General features: G+C 36.6%; 1 protein-coding gene across 4 annotated transcripts in view; it reads left to right on the top strand.

Moving 5' to 3' along the window:
• Positions 1 to 18,544, top strand: part of pip4k2aa (phosphatidylinositol-5-phosphate 4-kinase, type II, alpha a) — a 37,988-nt gene that overhangs the window by 10,204 nt on the left and 9,240 nt on the right. For all 4 annotated transcript variants that reach the window (XM_016669369.1, XM_007547875.2, XM_016669368.1 and 1 more), the window contains exons 2-6: positions 11,727 to 11,824; positions 11,983 to 12,079; positions 13,706 to 13,858; positions 14,297 to 14,443; positions 14,581 to 14,619. In XM_016669369.1, the coding sequence (XP_016524855.1) occupies positions 11,727 to 11,824; positions 11,983 to 12,079; positions 13,706 to 13,858; positions 14,297 to 14,443; positions 14,581 to 14,619 (534 nt within the window). The remainder of the gene's footprint in view (positions 1 to 11,726; positions 11,825 to 11,982; positions 12,080 to 13,705; positions 13,859 to 14,296; positions 14,444 to 14,580; positions 14,620 to 18,544) is intronic.

The following is an 18,544-nucleotide window of genomic DNA, read 5'->3' as shown; positions in this document are numbered from 1 at the left end:
CCCCCGCCTTTTTTTTTTTGGAGATCAAGTTTTGTTGTTTAACTTAATTTGGGGTCTATTTTATTTTTTTCCGTTGTTTTACAGTAGTCATTCTGTGAAAGGCAGATAAAATCACAAGTAGATTCTGATTTAACACAACTGAATCACACATTTTATATTTCAACTGGCCTAATTTGCATATTTTACGATGCACCGTACACCTCAACAAAAAATGCAAAATTTCTACTGATTCTTTAATACAAGCTGTGGGGTTTTTTAAGGTCTTGGTGCTTTTTAATTAAATTGCTCATTTTCAGTTTTTTGTTTCCTTTTTTGGATTTTTAGTTTACCGGTGAGAGCTGTGCAGTTTGTGAATGTAAATAGAGTATGTTTATTGTAGCTATCTGTTTACATGAGTTGTGTCTTCAGAAGGGTACCAAACTGAACCAATTCATCCATGGAGAAAAAAGACAGAAGTTGCTTTTTGGGATTTTTTTTAAATACTATTCACATTCTTTGCAGAAAAAAACAAATACAAGATGTTTTAAGCTAAATTGTTGCATAAAATATTATGGCTGCCAGCTAAAATTATTTCTAAAATATGTGTAAAGTTAAACAAAATTGAGCTCACAGGACTGAAATTTCAAACAAGACATATTTCAAAGAACACTGTTGAATTTTTTATCAGCCATGCCATGGATTTTAGATGATAGCATGGCGAGAGTCTTATTTATTAATGCTGCTGAAACAGAAGACAAAACATGGAAGATATTATTATAAAATGGCATTATTGTAAATATTTAAGAGCATTCTTAACAGAGGCATATTCTTTGAAGTGTTTCTCGTTTGTGGAAATCGTCAAAAGTTTGATTTGGCTTATTTTTTATTTTTAAATTCTTTTTAGCCCCGCAAATGCTCACTTAGTAGCAGGTGCTTATTGGTGCAGTGTTAGGGTTACACTTAGGTTTGGATTACACATCCTCAAAATAGCCTCAGAAGAGCCAAGAGCTCTGAAGATTCAAAGGTGTAGTTCTTTATCTAAGCTGTAGTCTGGTTGGATTACTGTCCACCTGGCTGTGGTGTTAAGCCTGGGGGCAAAGTAAAGTTCAAAGCAGGTTTTACTCCGTACAGCTTTGCTGCTCAGCATTAGTTCGCTTTCTGGAGAGATCTGCATATTGATCTTCTGACACCAAATGAGACAAACCTACAAATAAATAAAAACTGGAAGCTATATTTTCTCTATCAAAACTCTTTAAATGTGCAGTTTGTATGAGTTGCAAACTTAAAAAAAGATACACCAATAAAGAATAAAGAATACACCAGTTTACAACACTGCTTATTCAAACATGCCTAGAAACACAAAGTTGTCTCATTTAAATTTCATAATTTTCACTGAGTTGTGTTTTTAAGAACTGTGGTGAAGAGGCACACATTAGGAGTGTGTGCATGTTCAAACTGTTCTCTTGGATTGCATTTTAGGGAGCAGGGAATCGGCCAGCGCCTTTTCTTCTCATGCCTTTAGGCTACATCTCCTGCTGTTTCGCTTTAGAAAGTACTACTTGCTTTCTTCAAGAACTGGCATTCTGAATCAAATCACCAGATTGAGCCACTGAGATAGGGTGTGAAGGCTAATGAAGGCGTTATTATAGGGTTACTTACTACACTAAAGTGATTTCAAAAGTAACCTCAGTCTGTAAATAACAAGACAGTGCAATGAAATATTTTCAGGGTGAGGCTTGAGAATGCAACCAGATTGCAGCAACATGCAAAAACATGCACTGATGTACAGGTTCCATAAATGCAACCCCCTCCCACAAATCCAACTAGCCAACATATCAACTCTTAAAGCCAGAGTTTGGCGTGGTTGGTCACTTGCCTAACACATTTAAGTACAAGAAACCCCACAGACTGCTTTTAGGCCAGTAAAATTGGTCTTATAAAAACTGGTGCAATTGTTGTGTTGGCAGAAAAATGTAAGATAATTGAAGTTGTTTTCACATTTTGACACGTTGCAAACAAAATACAGATATCTCATACATAATTCACAGTAGTTTTTCTATAATCTTTGGATGAATCCACCAACATAAAAAAATAATTAACCATATTTAGACACAAGCTTTTCTATATACTGGCATATAATAAAACTTTCTCAAATTTTCTTCAGCTGAATGATTTCCTAGCAGATCAGCAGATTTCATATTACCTTATCTTGGTACAGAGAGGAGGGATGTTATGTTATCTTTCCTGTGTCTCTCTTAATCGAGGTAGCTGAGTCTCGTTCTGTGTATTGCATGAAGGTTACTATAAATATCTTCTGGAGTGACTCACCATTAATATGTCTACTGATTCCGGGTAAAGAAAACAAAAAAGGTGATACCTCACTTCCTGATACCCTAGGGGAAAGACTGAAAAGGCATCTTCTGATGTTGTTCGAGTCCCACAGCCAAACATTAATTTAAAAGGGCTTTTGTTCCTGCTGACTAAACTTCCTTTTTGTTTCAAATAAGAGAACAATATTTTTTTACCATTGTGTACTGTGCTCCACTAATCTGTATATCTGCATGAGTTGTTGGAGGCATGTGTTAAATTGTATCTGCTTACTCAAAACATTGCTGTTTTGTTACCATGGGCAGTATTTTCATTTTCTCTTAGATCAAGCATTTCTTGGATCAACCTTTTATTTATTTTTTTTATAGAGGCCTGATCTGAAAATGAGAATTGAGTACCGTTCCATTTATTCCAGGGGTTTCGCACATTCAGTGCCATATATCTGAACATGGCATTGAATCCAGTTTCTTTGCCATATCAGAAAATGGGAGGAAACAAGATTTTTCCCACATATGTCTGAAAGCAGATAATTTTGTTAGAATTGAGTCAAGCAGTATATTAAATAATCAGGTTTGGCCAGAAGAGCTAAATACCCAATCGGAAGGTGCATTCCTTTCATACTAAGGCAGTTACTTTTTTTCCTCTGGTGTGAATGTCACCTTTTCCTAATTAGTTGAGGGACAGTGCTTATGCAATATGATGAAATTGCATAAAATATTGTCTAAGATTGCCTTCCTCCTTCACTTGAGCATCAGACTGTATCTATGCTAGGAGGAAATGTTTGTAGTTGTAAAAGCATGGATACATTTTTGCTTTGATAAAGTTGAGTTAATGCCAACTTGCTGTGGTTCACACAGCAAGACTTTAAACTTATCAACCAATTTTCAGGACTTGAATTTTGAAAGACAACACGAGATGGTAAAAAAAAAATCTTACATTTAACAGGTCTGGTCGCACAGTGTGTCATATTGAGCCAACAAACTGATTTACACTTGCCAACATTCAGATGTCAGACAGGATATCTTATAAAAACTCTCGAGACAAAACTTGAGTTCAAAATAAGCAAACATGATGTATTTGAAGAAGCAATGGCGATAGTTTCTGAGCTATATTTAACAGAAGAAAGAACAAAACAAATATGTCTCCAATGTCCGCCGAACTTTCTGGTGCACCCTGGCAGCTGTTTTGTCTTCTGTATGTCTTGGATTCAGCTCCATGTTTCTATCACCTTGCTTTCTGATTGGCTAAACGTCACATTCAACAGGCTGCATTGTCATTTCTCCTCAGGGAACACAGACCAAGATAATAAAACATGTTGAATAACCCTGATTTTAGATTGGAGTGGTCCTGACGTCCATCCAAGTGGACCAGATCCCTCTAGATACACAACATATGGCAGGAATATCTCTTAACATTATCCCAATAATTCAGGCGTTCTTAAGATTTTCGGCAAAATTCCACATAAAAATCTGGCTTTGTGAACTAGGCATTATGTAATTTCTACATATTGCATAAGCACATAACATAAGCACTACAGTGCTTCTACAAAATATCGGCGTCAATGCTGAACAAGCAAAAGAGTTACTGGTCATAGGGATGATAAAGTTATTAATATTTCAGTGTAATTGACACTAAATAATACCAAAGCATTTGGGTCAAAATGGATAAAAACTGAGATGTTTTATTCCTCAAGTTGTCAAACAATTTTGGACATCAGCGACACAGGTACACAACTCTGTCCATCTCTTTCCTACCAGCTGCTCACCTGGATATTTATGGCTAAAAACCAAAATGCCAACAAAAAAGATGAGCCAGTTGAAGTTTTAATCTCCCATAATGTAGCAAGTATATTCAGCCTTTATGATTGTGCTTAGTCAGAAAGGGAAAAGCAAAGGTATTGTTTGGAGGAATTTTGTCAATGTGGCAGAAAGACAGGAAAAGCCTTTTTGCCTAAAGCCCTACAGAGTGGTAGCTACGAAGCTGAGTAGTAATAAATCATGATAAATCGTCTTTAAGATATTTACTCTGATGTTTATGAAGAAATTAAATAGATTGTTAAAGCTCCTGTTCCACAAGAGCAAAGTATTACATATGCCAGAACGCATTTTCTGTTTAAATACTAACAAGTGCTGAAAAGCTCCATGACTGGTCTATACTCTCAAGTGCATTGTCCATATATGAAATGGCAAATACAAAATAGTTAAGTGGTAAAATAACCATGTTGTAAAAACATTCAAACTGTTGTTGTTTGTTAACTAAAGAAAAAGTGATCTGAGACAGCAACTCACTAAATAAATATGAGGCAGATTAAAACACTCTGGCTGCCATCTCATCCGGTGGATAAATGGTCCCCTTGTGGGTTGTAGAGCTGGGGATGCTTTATTTTCTCACAATTTAACACTCTGTTTAACATTTAGTTTTTTTTTATTCAGTGTGAGTCAGAAACCGCCAGCATTTTTTTAGTAAACACTTTGAGAACTTGATAGTTTGAAAATGTAGATACTAAACCAGGGCAATACCAGATTATTGATGTTACTATATTATTTACGTAAAAGTGAAATGAAGTAAAGGATCTAATTTTAAGCTTTAAGCCCAGTCACAGGAAACAGGGCTGTCAGTTTCTTGTGACAAAGCCTGATTACAAAGTTTCACACGCAATCTGAGATGCAGTTTGATTTTAGGTGTTTTTGAGTTAAAGAAAAAAGAAGTAGAATAACAAAATATTGTCATTCACAGACCCTATTCTTCATCCAATTGCCTAAACATTTTCCAACCCTCCATCTTTGCACATTGCACACTTAAAGTAATCTATAAGGCATTTAAGTGCATTTATCAGGTGCAGCTAAAGACATCCACTCTGTGGTTAGTGAAAAAAAGCTTTGAGGCTTCTGTAAGACATGACTTTGTCAGTTGCTTTGTTTATGAGCCTGGTGAGAATCAAATGTGAATTTCTGTACATCTATTGGCTAGTTTTAAAGATCACTTTAATACAAAGTCACAAATAGCCTACATGAGTAGTTGGAGGTGAAAAACTGTCTGCCTGCTCAAGGATAGTTGAGTTACATGAGCTCTAGAGCAGCAAAGTTTGTGTCCTGTATTACCGCAATTGTGATTGAAACATGACGAGTCCACCATTTGACATGTTGGTGTCCCTGATGATTATTGTGGGTTGAGCATTATGCAACTTCTAGAGTACTTTCATGTTTAAGTCACCACTGGCGCCACGTTTTCAAATAAATCTTAACTCCTCGATGGCTAGACACACACTTTAAAAACTTTTCCATCTGTAAGCTGTTTTCTGGTGTATAATCTTTTTTTTTAAACACTCTTTTTGTTCAAACAACCCTTGATGAAGTAAATTCTGTAAAACAGTATTTTATCAGCATTTTAAAGTTTAGGCAAAAATGAAAAGGTTGGCATTTTAAACTGTTTTCAGCATTTTGCATTAGGTGTCAGCACAGTTGGCACTGAAAACAAGAGTGTCAATATGTACTGCCAACAAATTGTTGATCTTTAATGGTTTCCAGAGGATTTCCAATCTCATCATGTATATGAATGATACATGTCCCAAAAGTCTGAAATAGCACAGCTTGAATGAAGCTACTCCACTCAACCTTACTGTTATCTGTTTAAAATCTTGCTCTTATCCAGTCTAAGTGAATTGCAGACATGTCACGAGATGTTGTAGAAAACATTTTCCTTTTAAAAACTCTTCACATCTCTGTGTCTCAATCTAAACAACTCTGATTGTGAAAATGGCAAACTTTTAGTCTTTTCTCAGTAACACCATCAAAAGTTCAGAGTTCAGATCAGAAAAAGATCAGATTTTTTCCCCCTTTTGTTCAACCCCAAATTGGAATTTGTCTCATAACAAAACTTTTTGCAGTGGTTAATCATCTTGTTGCTGAATGGAAAAGACTCAAGGTTAGCTACTTTCAAACATCTGATTTCTTAATTTTTGTTAAAAAACTGGCAGCTTGGTGAGGTATTGGTAGTGTCCACTTCCAGAAAGAAGAAAAACAAAAAACATCCAACCACAACATCCACCACAACATCCAACTTGGTAAAACGTATCACAGTATAGCAAAAAACCTTTTTTTCTGACACTTTGGCTTATTTAAAGTAAAATCTTTGGAAAGAATAGCTGTTGTGTTCACATATTACATAACCCTCTCAAACCTTATGCGTGTTAAACGAGCATTGGGAGTGTTTACAAGTACGTCAATGATGTAACAGAGTTAACAAGTAGGTGTAAAGTGGACAAAGTCTGCAGCGCTCCATTCAGATCTCCTGTGCTTCTGTCACTCTGGTGTTGCCGTACTGATTAATTCATGTAGGATGTGGCTGGCTAAACCACCGAGGTGGCTGTAAGCAAGGTTTGCCTTTTGTGGCCATTTTGTGGAACAGTTTTGTAAAAAAAAAAAAAAATTCATGCACTGATTTTTCTTCCAATATCTTCTCGAGAGAACAACTTTGCAAATCCTCCCCAGAGTGAATGCTTCAAACACTGCTTGTTCTCACATGCAAGCTCCTTGAAAAAGATCTACAACACTTAGGAGCTGTATGTGTCAAAACCAATTTTAACACCGTCACACTGCAGAGCGTATCTGCAGAGAAATCTCTTGAATACGAATACAACAACTTCTGCTATTTTTCATATTAGATGTAGAGTTGTGTGGCTTGTAGTACATTTAATTTACATATACTGTTCATTTTAAAATATGACGAAATTGTGTTACTACTTCTTGACTTTATGTAATGTAGATTTAGTTTAGGAGGAACTGGGAGTGCACATTTTACCAGTGGAAAATTCTACTTAGAGATGATGAAGCAGATGATCAGAATAAAGCTTATCTAGCCATAGATTTCCTCTTCTTTTTCAAATGTTTCCCTCCAGCCCTGGCTTTTTTGTGTGCTGTGTCAAGATGTATTATCTCTGTCCTCAGTTTTCTGCAAGGTGCCATCTGCTGAAAGTTAGTAAAGTCAACATTCAGAAAAACAAGGTTATGCCATGTGCTGACTGAGCATGCTCTTTCTCACCAACTTCCTGTCCAATGGAGCAACATAGCAGAGTTGCTTCACCCAGGGCCGGAAAACCAGTCTTCATTGCCATGGAGACAAGAAGGAAGTGGTGGTGTGAAATTTGTCTGCAAGTTTGATAACTGCAGGAGGATGAGTAAAGACACGCAGGCATGTGCTAAAGCTCAACGTAAAAGCCGCTCTCCTCAAAATAAAAACCACTAGTAGACATTATTTGCTGTTAATGTTATTTACAGATGGAACCACATCTTTTAGAGAGGAACATTAAACAGTGTTTAGGAGCTGCATTTTGAAAAATGGCTTATTATCCAAAACAAAGTCTTAACTGTGAGGCAGAAGCATGGTAACCTAAATTATCATTTCAATAAAGACTCTCGCTGTAGCTACCCTTTTACGTTTTTGAAGTAGAAAAATTCAAAGGAAGAAATGGGGACATTTGTTACTAAAATCGGTAATGGTACAAAAATAGTCAGTGCAGCAGATGTGAGGCTCTTTTTTTTTTGTAAGTGTTGAGAATCATGCCATTTCTTTTATCAAATAAATATTTTCATTGTAGTTTTACATCTTTTCCTGTTTATGTCAAGAATTGTGTACTTCAGGCTGTGTATGTTGTTAGGCATTGTCTTTGCTCGTGTGTAAAACCAAGCCTTGTTGATTAGGTGACATCTCCCTACTGAGTACCAAGGGTGCATCTGTTTTATAACCCCCAGCGTGACGTCAGTGCCTGTCACACGAGGGTGCTGAAACATACTCGGATATGGCATCTGCTGACTCCGACACTCAAGTGTCTTCATTTCCATATCTTTTGTTCCTTGCTGTCTATTGTTCAGTTTTACTTTCTTCTTTTTAGCCACTCTCTTTCGCTTTCTCCGTGGTTTCTTTTATCTTATGGTTGGATGCTTTATAAGTGAAGGAGATACTATATGCTGTTAACCTTAATAAAATGTATTTTTATTTAAAATCACAGCCGAGTGCAGTGATTGGTCAGAAAATAATTTTATTTTTAATAATTTTATTGCATAGCAATCAGTTCCTTGAGGTTGTCGCTATTTTTTAAGCTTTATTTTTGCCATAACATTGTTTTACAAAAAAGTACTAATTGCTGCAGATAACCTTATGGAAAAACAGTATTTTAACATAGTTCTTATCGAAATGGCACCTTTAATACAAATAAATCATATTTTGAGAAGTTTTCAAAATGCCAAAGAAGAATTGGTCATTGATGTCAACATGATCTGTGTACACTCTATAAGCAAATTCTGGGGGGGAAAAAATCTCAAAATAGTTTGAACAAAAAAACAAAAAGCCAAATGTTACCATTTACCATAATGCATTGTTTGATCCTGCAGGTTCAGCTTTTAAACTTTTAAGAGACGTCTTAAACAGGAAGTTAATTTAGAAGGGGGTTTTGTGGATTGGTAAAAATTCAGCTGAATGCAAGGATTGGTCAGAAAAGAAGGAAACGCAGAAAACTTTAAGGTGATTGGTCAGATTTGCAGAGAAGTTGCTATGACTGGTGAAAATTTCAAGCCTGCTCAAAATGTTCGAATGATGAGCGAATTAACATTAATAGTTGTGATCGCTACATGGCAACTTCCGGAGGGACTGCCTTCTGTCAGCTGATGTCTGAAAACAGTGGGAGATCTTATGTTTTCTGTTTTAGAGGGAGGTGAAAAAAACAGTGTTTGACTTGCAAATCACGAATCAGAGCTGATCAAATTAAAATTAGTCAATGTGGATCAGTTGTTTTATTTCCAGTGTGGTGATCTTTTTTTTTTTCAGTTGTTTTATTTCCAGTGTGGTGATCTTTTTTTTTTTCTGCAGCTGGTTTAACAACTTGTAGTGGTGCTGACCCACCTAATAAATTCAATGTGTCACAAACATGTAGACCAAGTGACTCAGACCTGGTTACTCAGGATGGACTTTAACGGCAGATGTGAACAGTCATGCTGAAGCTTTTGTGTCAGTATGGCACTGTGCATTTTAACGCTAGGCCAGGAAGGAGAAGTTGGTGGTTTTTTTCCCACAGTTATGATTACATTCAGTTGAGAGTGGTGTGATCATTGAGCCAAATCAAAATTTGCACTTTTGCTTTTAACTGTCCTTGAATAAGAGCAGAAGAGATAAATTAGCATGATCATAAATGACAAAGAAGGCACAGTGGCGGCTCTCTTAAAGAGCTAAATTCTAGATATAAATAAAAGAATGGATGATTTGTTAAAACTAAATAAATCCGCAATGTAAATTCATCAAAACGAGTCTGGCATCAAAAGCACAAAACAAAATGCTCTTAAGTTTTAATGATGAACAGTGTTGGGTTCTGTAAATAAATGTTAAAACTCGTAAAGACCTGAATGTTGGAGCAATCTCAGATCACCAATATTTAAAAAAAAATGCTTGCTGAAATGTGAGGTTGTTAATAGAGAGCAAATACAGCAACCTGCCAGCATTCTTGCCTGGAGGCCACCACAAAGAAACATGCACATAGACAAGCACACACACATCATATGTTTATCAAGCTGTGCCTGCTGTCATAACAAATGTCAGGTCTACGTAATGCAGCAATGTGGAGCAGAGCCAGCTAGAAGTGGAAATACCTGAAAGGGGCCGTAAGTGTTTGAAGCCCTTTGGCTTTATTAATGTGCCAGGATGTCAAGTGTCCCCTTGCGTTCCATTCTGTTGACTCATTATTGTAAATATACAGTCACTGAATGTAAAGTCTAACTCGGTGTGATGGTCTGTGTCTGCTTTAATAAAATCAATGTCATTTTTAAAGTTTGAATTTTTGATTTGGTGGGGGCTTTGGAAAAATATCCTCATCAGTATTATTTAGGTGAATATTGAATAGTTTAATTTGGAAGTATTTAAAGAACAGGAGAGGTGTACTTGCATTGCATAATGTAACAAAAATCATTTTAACAATCGCTATTTTTAAAAAAAAAAAATTACGTTCTTGTTGTGAATGTTTGGGGCCAAAAATCAAAATCAAAATGCAGTTAATTGTCGAGCTCTAATTTAGACCAAAACTTCAAAAGTAATTTCCAAAATTGCACAATTTTGAAATTTCTGATTCGTAGAAAGTTTTGTGCAGCTTCTAATGCTAGTTGTAATGTCATCACTTATTGAAAAATCAACCTGATTTTTTGTATCCATTTTTTTTCTTCATGTCACAAGTTTGGCAATATTTCAGATTTTGAAAACAAAAATATGAATCGGTAATTATTGACATCAACTGATATGAAACGCTTACATTGTGATGTTTTGCAGCCACATCGCCCAGCCCTAATGTAGTGTGACACAGCTTAGCCTAGCAGACAAAACAGGCTAAAAGAATGAATCTGATTTATTTTTCAGTTGTACAGCACCTCATGCCTCTGCTAACTCGTACTTTATTTAAATGTTAATGAGACTCTGAAGGTTTTTGAGGTTTTTTTTTTTCATTACTCTGATGTCTCCAACCTGTTTTAATCTGTCTATTTAAACACCTCTAAACTTCAACAGTTTTGGCACCATTTGTAGACTTCTCATAATACCAAGAGCTTAGACGTGGGGATTGGTCCAGGCCTGAACTCTCTGTGCTTATTTAAGTCCTAATAATAACTTCCTAGTCTTTGTGCTTTGATTAAAATATAAAAGAAAGAAAATACACTGGTCCAATGATTTGAGTATTTGTTTTTTAAGATTGCTCTACTATCAAATCAAGAGCACTATACCTGATGAAGGTATGTTTTGGCATAATCATTCATTCATTTTCCACTCCTGCTTAGTGTTGTGCAGGTCTGAGGCCAGGCTGATGCCTTTCTTTTTTGATCAGTGGGTCATTGACAAAGTAAGAAAGCATATTTCTTTTGAAAATGAGTACAGTGTAAACATTACCATGTCACTCTCTAGAATCATCAGGATTTATGAATACTTGGTCATGTGAATATGTTAAAAAGGCAACCTTTGTACTAACTACTGATAAAATGACCGTTGAACCCTAAAATGTAGCGACATAAAACGTTTTTATACATTGAAAGAGGAGGCTTTTTTTTTAAATATATATATAGTTTTCAGAATTCGAACTTTTGGTTCTTTTTAATGCGTCACAAGCCCTGGGTTATTGGAGGTCTATCTCTCTCCTGTCAGGGTTACGCTAGTTCTGGCAAAAGCTTTGTTTCTTTAGAGTACCAAATCACTATCTTTTTCCCTGTTGGTCATAACAGAAAGTTTTCTTCTTGATTTGAAGAAAATATTTGAAATGATGCCTCAAAGCATATGTTACAAATTTTAGTCTGTCCATTCCCTGACAACAAACCAGGAAGCCAGTCCATCACATTGTTTCATTTCTTCTAGTACAAGTATGCTGACCTGTTGACCTTCTTTGTTTCTCTGCGCAGATAAACGAGTTGAGCCACGTTCAGGTTCCCATCATGCTCATGCCAGATGACTTCAAGGCCTATTCTAAGATTAAAGTGGACAACCACCTCTTTAACAAGTAAGGTGTTTTAAATGTTACAACAATGTAATTAGACATATTTCTCGTCCCTTAAATTGTTGCAAGGCTAAATAGAATCACATTTCAGACTTGCACCACCTGAAGAGCTCTTTGAAGCTCTTTGTGTTTCCTGATTTGTTTTGTTTCTGTGTTTGCAGGGAGAACATGCCGAGCCATTTCAAATTCAAGGAGTACTGCCCCCTCGTGTTCCGAAACCTCAGGGAGAGGTTCGGTATTGACGACCAGGATTTCTCGGTATAAACAGACTTCACATTTATTCTTTTTAATCCCTGTGTAAATGTGTCTGAATCAGTTGGAGGTTGCCAGTTAATATAGATCTTCCCTGAAGTACTGTCGATGTGTGGTTTTTTTTTTCTCCAAATCTTGCAGTTCCTTGATTTTGTTTTCCCTTTTTCCCAGTAAGCCTCCATTTCCCAGTGCAGTCAGTGATTTGGCAGTATTTGGAGGTCATTGTGTTCCAGTGCACTGCAGCTGTCCTCCCTTAATGTTTACTTTAGGATTCAGTTGGTTGGAGTGAATGGGGAGCTCTCCAGTCTAAATAAAGAGTAGAATTTGCTAAATTGCTTCCCTATAGGGTTAAAGTGTAGAGTTTATAGATTTTTTTTATTGTTTTTGCTTTGTTTTGTTGTCTTTTTTTAGTTCTCAGTTTGTAACAATATCAAGTAAACATTTTTCAAGAATCCCTAAAGTGCAAATGTAATAATATTTTTTCCCCCATTTGCTAAGAAAAACCCAGCCGGTGGTATACAGTGACCTGCTAAATCAACTCTAAGAAATCATTCTACAGGATAATTTTCTATCTTTCTGAAGAGGCATTTCTCTAGTCGTTTCTAGAGAAGAAAAGGATTTGGTGGGTGAGGAATTCCTAGTGAATGAGGGATTGTGCCAGGAGATGTTGGATCATGTTACGTTGGACTCCAAAGTCTGGGCAGCAGCTGTTTGCCTCCATGTGTACAGGGGTCAGAATCTCGCGTGTTCAGACTGCTGCGTGGGAAGCATTGAGTCGAAGGTGGATGACGGACATTACGGATCGGAAAGTTCAGTCATATAGTCCAATCTGTTTCGTTAGAATATGTCAGGCTACGTTTTAGATCTGGTATCTCTATCCAGTTTGTTGGAGGAGGAGTTTTTTCCACCATAAACATCAATATGTTTTATTGGGATTTTATGTGAAACAGGTGCTCAAAGTAGATGAGAGCAAAATGTGACTTTTTGGGTAGTTTTCAGAAAACTAGCTCTGTACGTCACTGTGATGCGTTTCTCCATGGTGAAACGCATCTGTGGTAGAATCCAGATGACCTGGCACCTGGGTGAAGAGTCAGTAGAAGGACAACTTTAAACATTCAGGCTGAGCCACAATAGAATGGCTTTGTTAAAAGAATTTTCATATATTTAAATGGCCCAGTCAAAGTCCAGACCTAAGTCTAATAAAGTCTTTGACAAGATTTGAAAATTGATGCCCAATGATGCTCAGGCATAGACTTCAAGGCCTATTCTAAGATTCCTCTGTCATTGACAAAAAGTATAGAAAACTGGCGTAGGCACACCCTTAAAAGGCTTGTAGCTGTAATTAAAAATGATTCTACAAAGTATTGTCTTGGGACTTAAGACAAATGTATTCCACACTTTTCAGATTTTTATTTGTATAAAATTAAAAAATCCTGTTCACTTGCTTTTTAGCTTCATTATGTTCATATTTGTGCCAATGTCTCATATAAAATGCACTAAAATATGTGGTTGTGGTGCACAAAACATGTAAGGAGTATAAATCTAATATAAACCTCAAATTTCCAATAGTATATCTTTATATCATACTATATCTTTTGTGTGAGTTTTGCCACCTTTGCTCTGTTTTTGCAGAACTCTCTGACTCGCAGCGCTCCCTTGAACAGTGAGGCCCAGGGTCGCAGCGGGGCCCGCTTTCATACCTCTTATGATAAGCGATATGTCATCAAAACCATCAGCAGCGAGGATGTGGCCGAGATGCACAACATTTTAAAGAAATATCATCAGGTAAAAATTACTTTCTTACTATACAAAAAACTAAATTGTTGTTTTTTTTTTTTTTTTACATATTTTGAAGAGGTCTCTATAAATTCCATAAATATGGTTTTTCTTCTTGTTTTATGACATAACTAAATGAATTGCAGTCATTTGACATTTATTTTGCATTTTTCATTTTTGATGTTGTCTTTTACTGCTTTATTTCCTAAGAATTATTCCAATAAAATTGGACTGAGTACAGTTTCCCTATGAGAGCCTTTAGACATGAGGGCCCCGTGGCCCTCATATCCATTTATCACCTCAAAGCTGATAACCAAAAAAACGCTCTTAAAGGGTTCCTGCTGTGTTTTCTTCTTCGTTTTTGTTCCAACCTACTTGTGTGCACTGCAAAGAGCCATTGTGATCTTAAAGCACCATAAATTTGTATTCTCCTCTCTCCTTTGGTAGTTCATTGTGGAGTGCCATGGCAACACCCTACTGCCTCAGTTTCTGGGGATGTACCGTCTCACCGTGGACGGGGACGAGACCTACATGATTGTTACTCGCAATGTTTTCTCCCACCGCCTTTCCGTCTACAAAAAATATGATCTAAAGGTAAGAGGGGAGGGTATACTAAAAAGCAAATGAAGACCAAAAAAAAAATACTATGGTCTAATTATTGTTCCTTCTAACCTGCCTGTTAATTGTGTGTTAGTACTGTTTTCTCACAGTGGTTCATTTTCTTTCTGCAGGGTTCCACAGTGGCGAGAGAGGCCAGTGATAAGGAAAAGGTACAGTCACCTGCCGTGAGCCAGAATCAACTGCTAAACATAGACAAATGTGTTTGTACTGTTTTCTCAGCCCTTTTTTACCTTCATAATATGCTTCAGAAAGAATTAATTTGCTTTGCCAAAAAAAAAATAAAAGTTAACTTTCGTTTGTATTTTTTGCTGTGACAAGGCCTTTTGGCAAGATGCCTTTTACAGCTGGAAAATCAGTTTATTTCCCCTTAAATGCGGCTGGATTTGTTAGTTTTCTGTCTATTTTTTACAGCTTCTGTTTATTTGGAATTTGAACTGAGGTTCTAAGCATAAGGCTATGAGTTCCTTATTTTATGAAAATAGTCATCATGTTTTAAAAATACAATCGTAGGATTACAAAAATAATCATTTGATAATAAAGTTGAAATAAGACCAGAATAAAATCATAACTGGGGAATGAAGTAGTAATTTTATGAGAACACAAAAAATAACAAAAAATTAATTATTCAAGCATTTTCCTCATTAAAACGTTTTCTTGTAATTTTCAATCCTTCTGGTAAAATTGAGTTTTTAATCTGCTATTATGTCAACGTCGTATTCTCATAGGCTTGAACTAATACTATGCTGTACAGCTCACAGAAGGGATGGTTGAAATAAGCCAATTTTTGAAAATATCTATTTTATAATTTATAATCTTTAAGAAAAGAAAGCAAGACAAAAAAATCGTAAATTTTATTTTTAGCCATTGAATTACACTAAGGCAATTAGTGTCCTAGTGTCCTTAGCCTTAGTGTCCATTTTTTGATTTCATGACTAAAGTTTGAAGAATTGGGCCATATTGGCAATTTAACATTTTATTCAGCCTGGCACCTTCTTCTCACACTGGTCACAAACCGCTGTGGGATGGCATCCCATTCCTCAACCAGCATTTTTTGCAAGTTATCCAGTGGTTGTTTTAGTCACTTCGGCACACCCAACCTAATCCCAGTGCTTAAGAGACATTGGAAATCCCCTGGTTGCAGAATCTCATCTCTGCATTGAAATGTCCTTCAGTGAGGATGAGTCTTGTTTTTACGTTGTGGAAGATCTTCCACCACACCACAGAGGATTTTATAGGGTTTCATTAGAGCAACCCATATCCTCATTTCTGCTGCTCAACCCACAAATGCATTTTCCTTACAAACATGATTCTCTTTAAGGGGAAATAAGTAAAATTTATTACAATAATATTACTTAGTCTTGCTACAACCTACAGAAAATAGACCAAATCAGCGTTCTTTACGTTTTGTGTTGAGCTTAGTTTAAAACCTGTGAAGCGTTTGTAAAAAAAAAAAAAAAAACTTCTTAATGAGTAATTACAGAAACTTCCCAGAAACTATGCAATTGCCCTGATTGAGCTACATGTCAGTTCAAAGCCACGTGAAAAATAACAGAATGAGATGGAAAACAACCTGCATTTTTTCTAGTGTTGTCGAAAACCCACACAGCTTCCAGCGGTTCCAAGCCCGCTGTCATCGCCCAAACGGACGAACACCGCTTCGGTGTTTGCCTTTGCTTCCTTTGGGTGGGAAATGACAGCAGCAAAACGTCCATCTCCTCTCAGTCAGAACCCACATCATCCCTCCATCCCCTCTCTAGCCGCTGCATGCCTTTTGTGTCCCGTTGATTTACATGCATCCCCTCTAACCTTGCTTCTGCGGCTCACATAGGTTCCCTGCTTGCTGTCTGTGCGAAAAATGGAGGCGTGTGAAACTGTGTGTCTGGGTTTATGTTAAGGAACTTTTCTCAGTCAGATGTTGTCTCAGTTGAGTAGTCTTTCTGTATAGTCATGTGTGTGATTGTGTGTACCTGACTGGGTTGCGTCTATACTTTGTGTGAAAATATGAGGAAAATCGTTTCTGTTTTTGACACTACTGAGGGAGTTTGACTATTGAATGTATTTTTCACAAAATAATCCTCAGAAATTGCAAAAACTGGTATAGGAGAGTCACTAAAGGCTTTTTTTTTTTTACTGAGCTCTTTGCTACATCTCATACATCAGTGATTTGGTGCTACGGCTTAGGGCTATTTTGAGGGAATGATTGTCCTTAGTAGGATCTTTTTTTCCCCCAGTTGGTTGTGTAAGGTAGCCACCGTTTCCTCCTGAGTGCAGTGAGCTTTCCACTTTTTTTTTTATTTTTTATTTTTTATTTTTTTACTGGAGCTTGAGTTGTTGGGCACCAAGCACTGAAGCATAGAAGACTTCAGGGAATCTCCTAACTAAATTTAGCTCTCTGCAGCTGGAGGAATGAAAACAAAACATCACCGGGGTTAAAACAAATGAGTGGAAAGCCAGAGCAGCTGAGGAATTAACACACACGTGAGCCCCACTGTGTGACCTCTTTCTCTCGGCAGCACAGCTGTCTATGAAATACAGTTTACTGTCTAGCAATAGAGCTGAAGGAACAACACTATGCATTTGTGTCAAAACAGGCAAGACGTTTGCATCATATTCATTAAGGAAGATTTAAGAAGTCTCCTTTAGTTTTGTTTTTTTGCCTTTTTAGAATTGGGTTAATATACCCTTAGAAATGTCAAAAGTCGCAATATTAAGTTCATACTTACTGCACTCTCCACAATTATTAACGAATAATATGTGAAAAGTATGGAGACGTTTATTTTCTTATTGCAGTATCATAATATCACTCTGAAAAATTTAATATTCTGATTAATAGGGTTTTTTAAATATATAATATCAAGCTTTTCATAAGTTTAAGTCAAGTTTGAGTCCGTTCATCACTGCAAAATCTCTCTAGGTCCTCAGTCCTTTTTAACCCTCCCTTTGCTTCAGTTTACCACACATATTTTCTACGAAGTTTAGACCTAGATCATTGCAAAAGATTGATGGTGTTTCGGATTAACCATTTGTATGTAGCCATATGTTTTTAGTTACACAGTTCAAAGGCCCTTTGACTGGCCAATTAGATTTGTTTGCCAATGTCACACATTCTTTCAAAATGGATTAGTACTTGAGAAGCTTTAGAACTGCTTTAGTGTCCATGGTATCATGAATGTTTCCAAAGAAAAATAGGATCACAGCATCACATATCCTCCACCTTACCTAAGATGGCATGAGGTCCTTTACAACATTTATTACTTATTTTATACCTAAAACATCTGGAGCAACTTTCTTTTTTCAATACAATAACTTGAAGCCCATTGCTCCAGTAAAGTTTAGCAAACTCCATTTATTTACATTTATGATGTAAATTGTCATTTAGTAGCTTTGGTAATTCTAAGATGCTACGTTTTGCATCAAGTTTCCAACAGTGAGTATTTGAGCCTTTTTTCTCTCTTCACTGTTCATCACTACGTTATATTGCTATAATTGTAACCATGGACACATTCAAGGTGATGTGGGTGATCCGTCACACCGCCAGTTGCAGAAACGAGACACAAAACAAGAAACCTTGTAAAAATGCACGATGATTTAGTGCAACCCCACTCGACCACACACAGGGTAAAACGCTTGTGGTGTTTAGTTAACCCTGTCTCTGAAGACCCTGGGAGGGTTAAAAAAATATTTCTGACCTGTAAATGCTTACATTTACAGGTAAGAAATACCTGTAAATGTATTTACAGGTATTTCTTGTAAATACCTGTAAATACATTTACAGGTATTTACAATGTACAGTGTACAGCAGTGGGTACACTGCTGAAAAAGTGTACCCAAAAGAAAGTTAATTCTGCTTCAAAACAAGGTTAATATTTAGCAGTGTCAATAATTGTGGGGCGTGCTGTAATAACATTCCTTAAGAGTAAAGGTTTAGGCATGAAGCGTAGGTAGGATGTGCCAGGACAATGACACGGCTTCATATGCACTTACTGTCCACATCTATCCAGAGACGTTGCACTTTTCAAGTGGTTATCAAAGCATTACACTAACATCCACTCCGACTAACATCAAAGTCGTACA

The sequence above is a fragment of the Poecilia formosa genome, unplaced genomic scaffold, assembly GCF_000485575.1.
Source record: "Poecilia formosa unplaced genomic scaffold, Poecilia_formosa-5.1.2 Scaffold22, whole genome shotgun sequence".
NCBI lineage: Eukaryota > Metazoa > Chordata > Actinopteri > Cyprinodontiformes > Poeciliidae > Poecilia > Poecilia formosa.
Note: the sequence above shows the minus strand (reverse complement) of the source record. Positions and strands in the feature narration are given on the sequence as shown.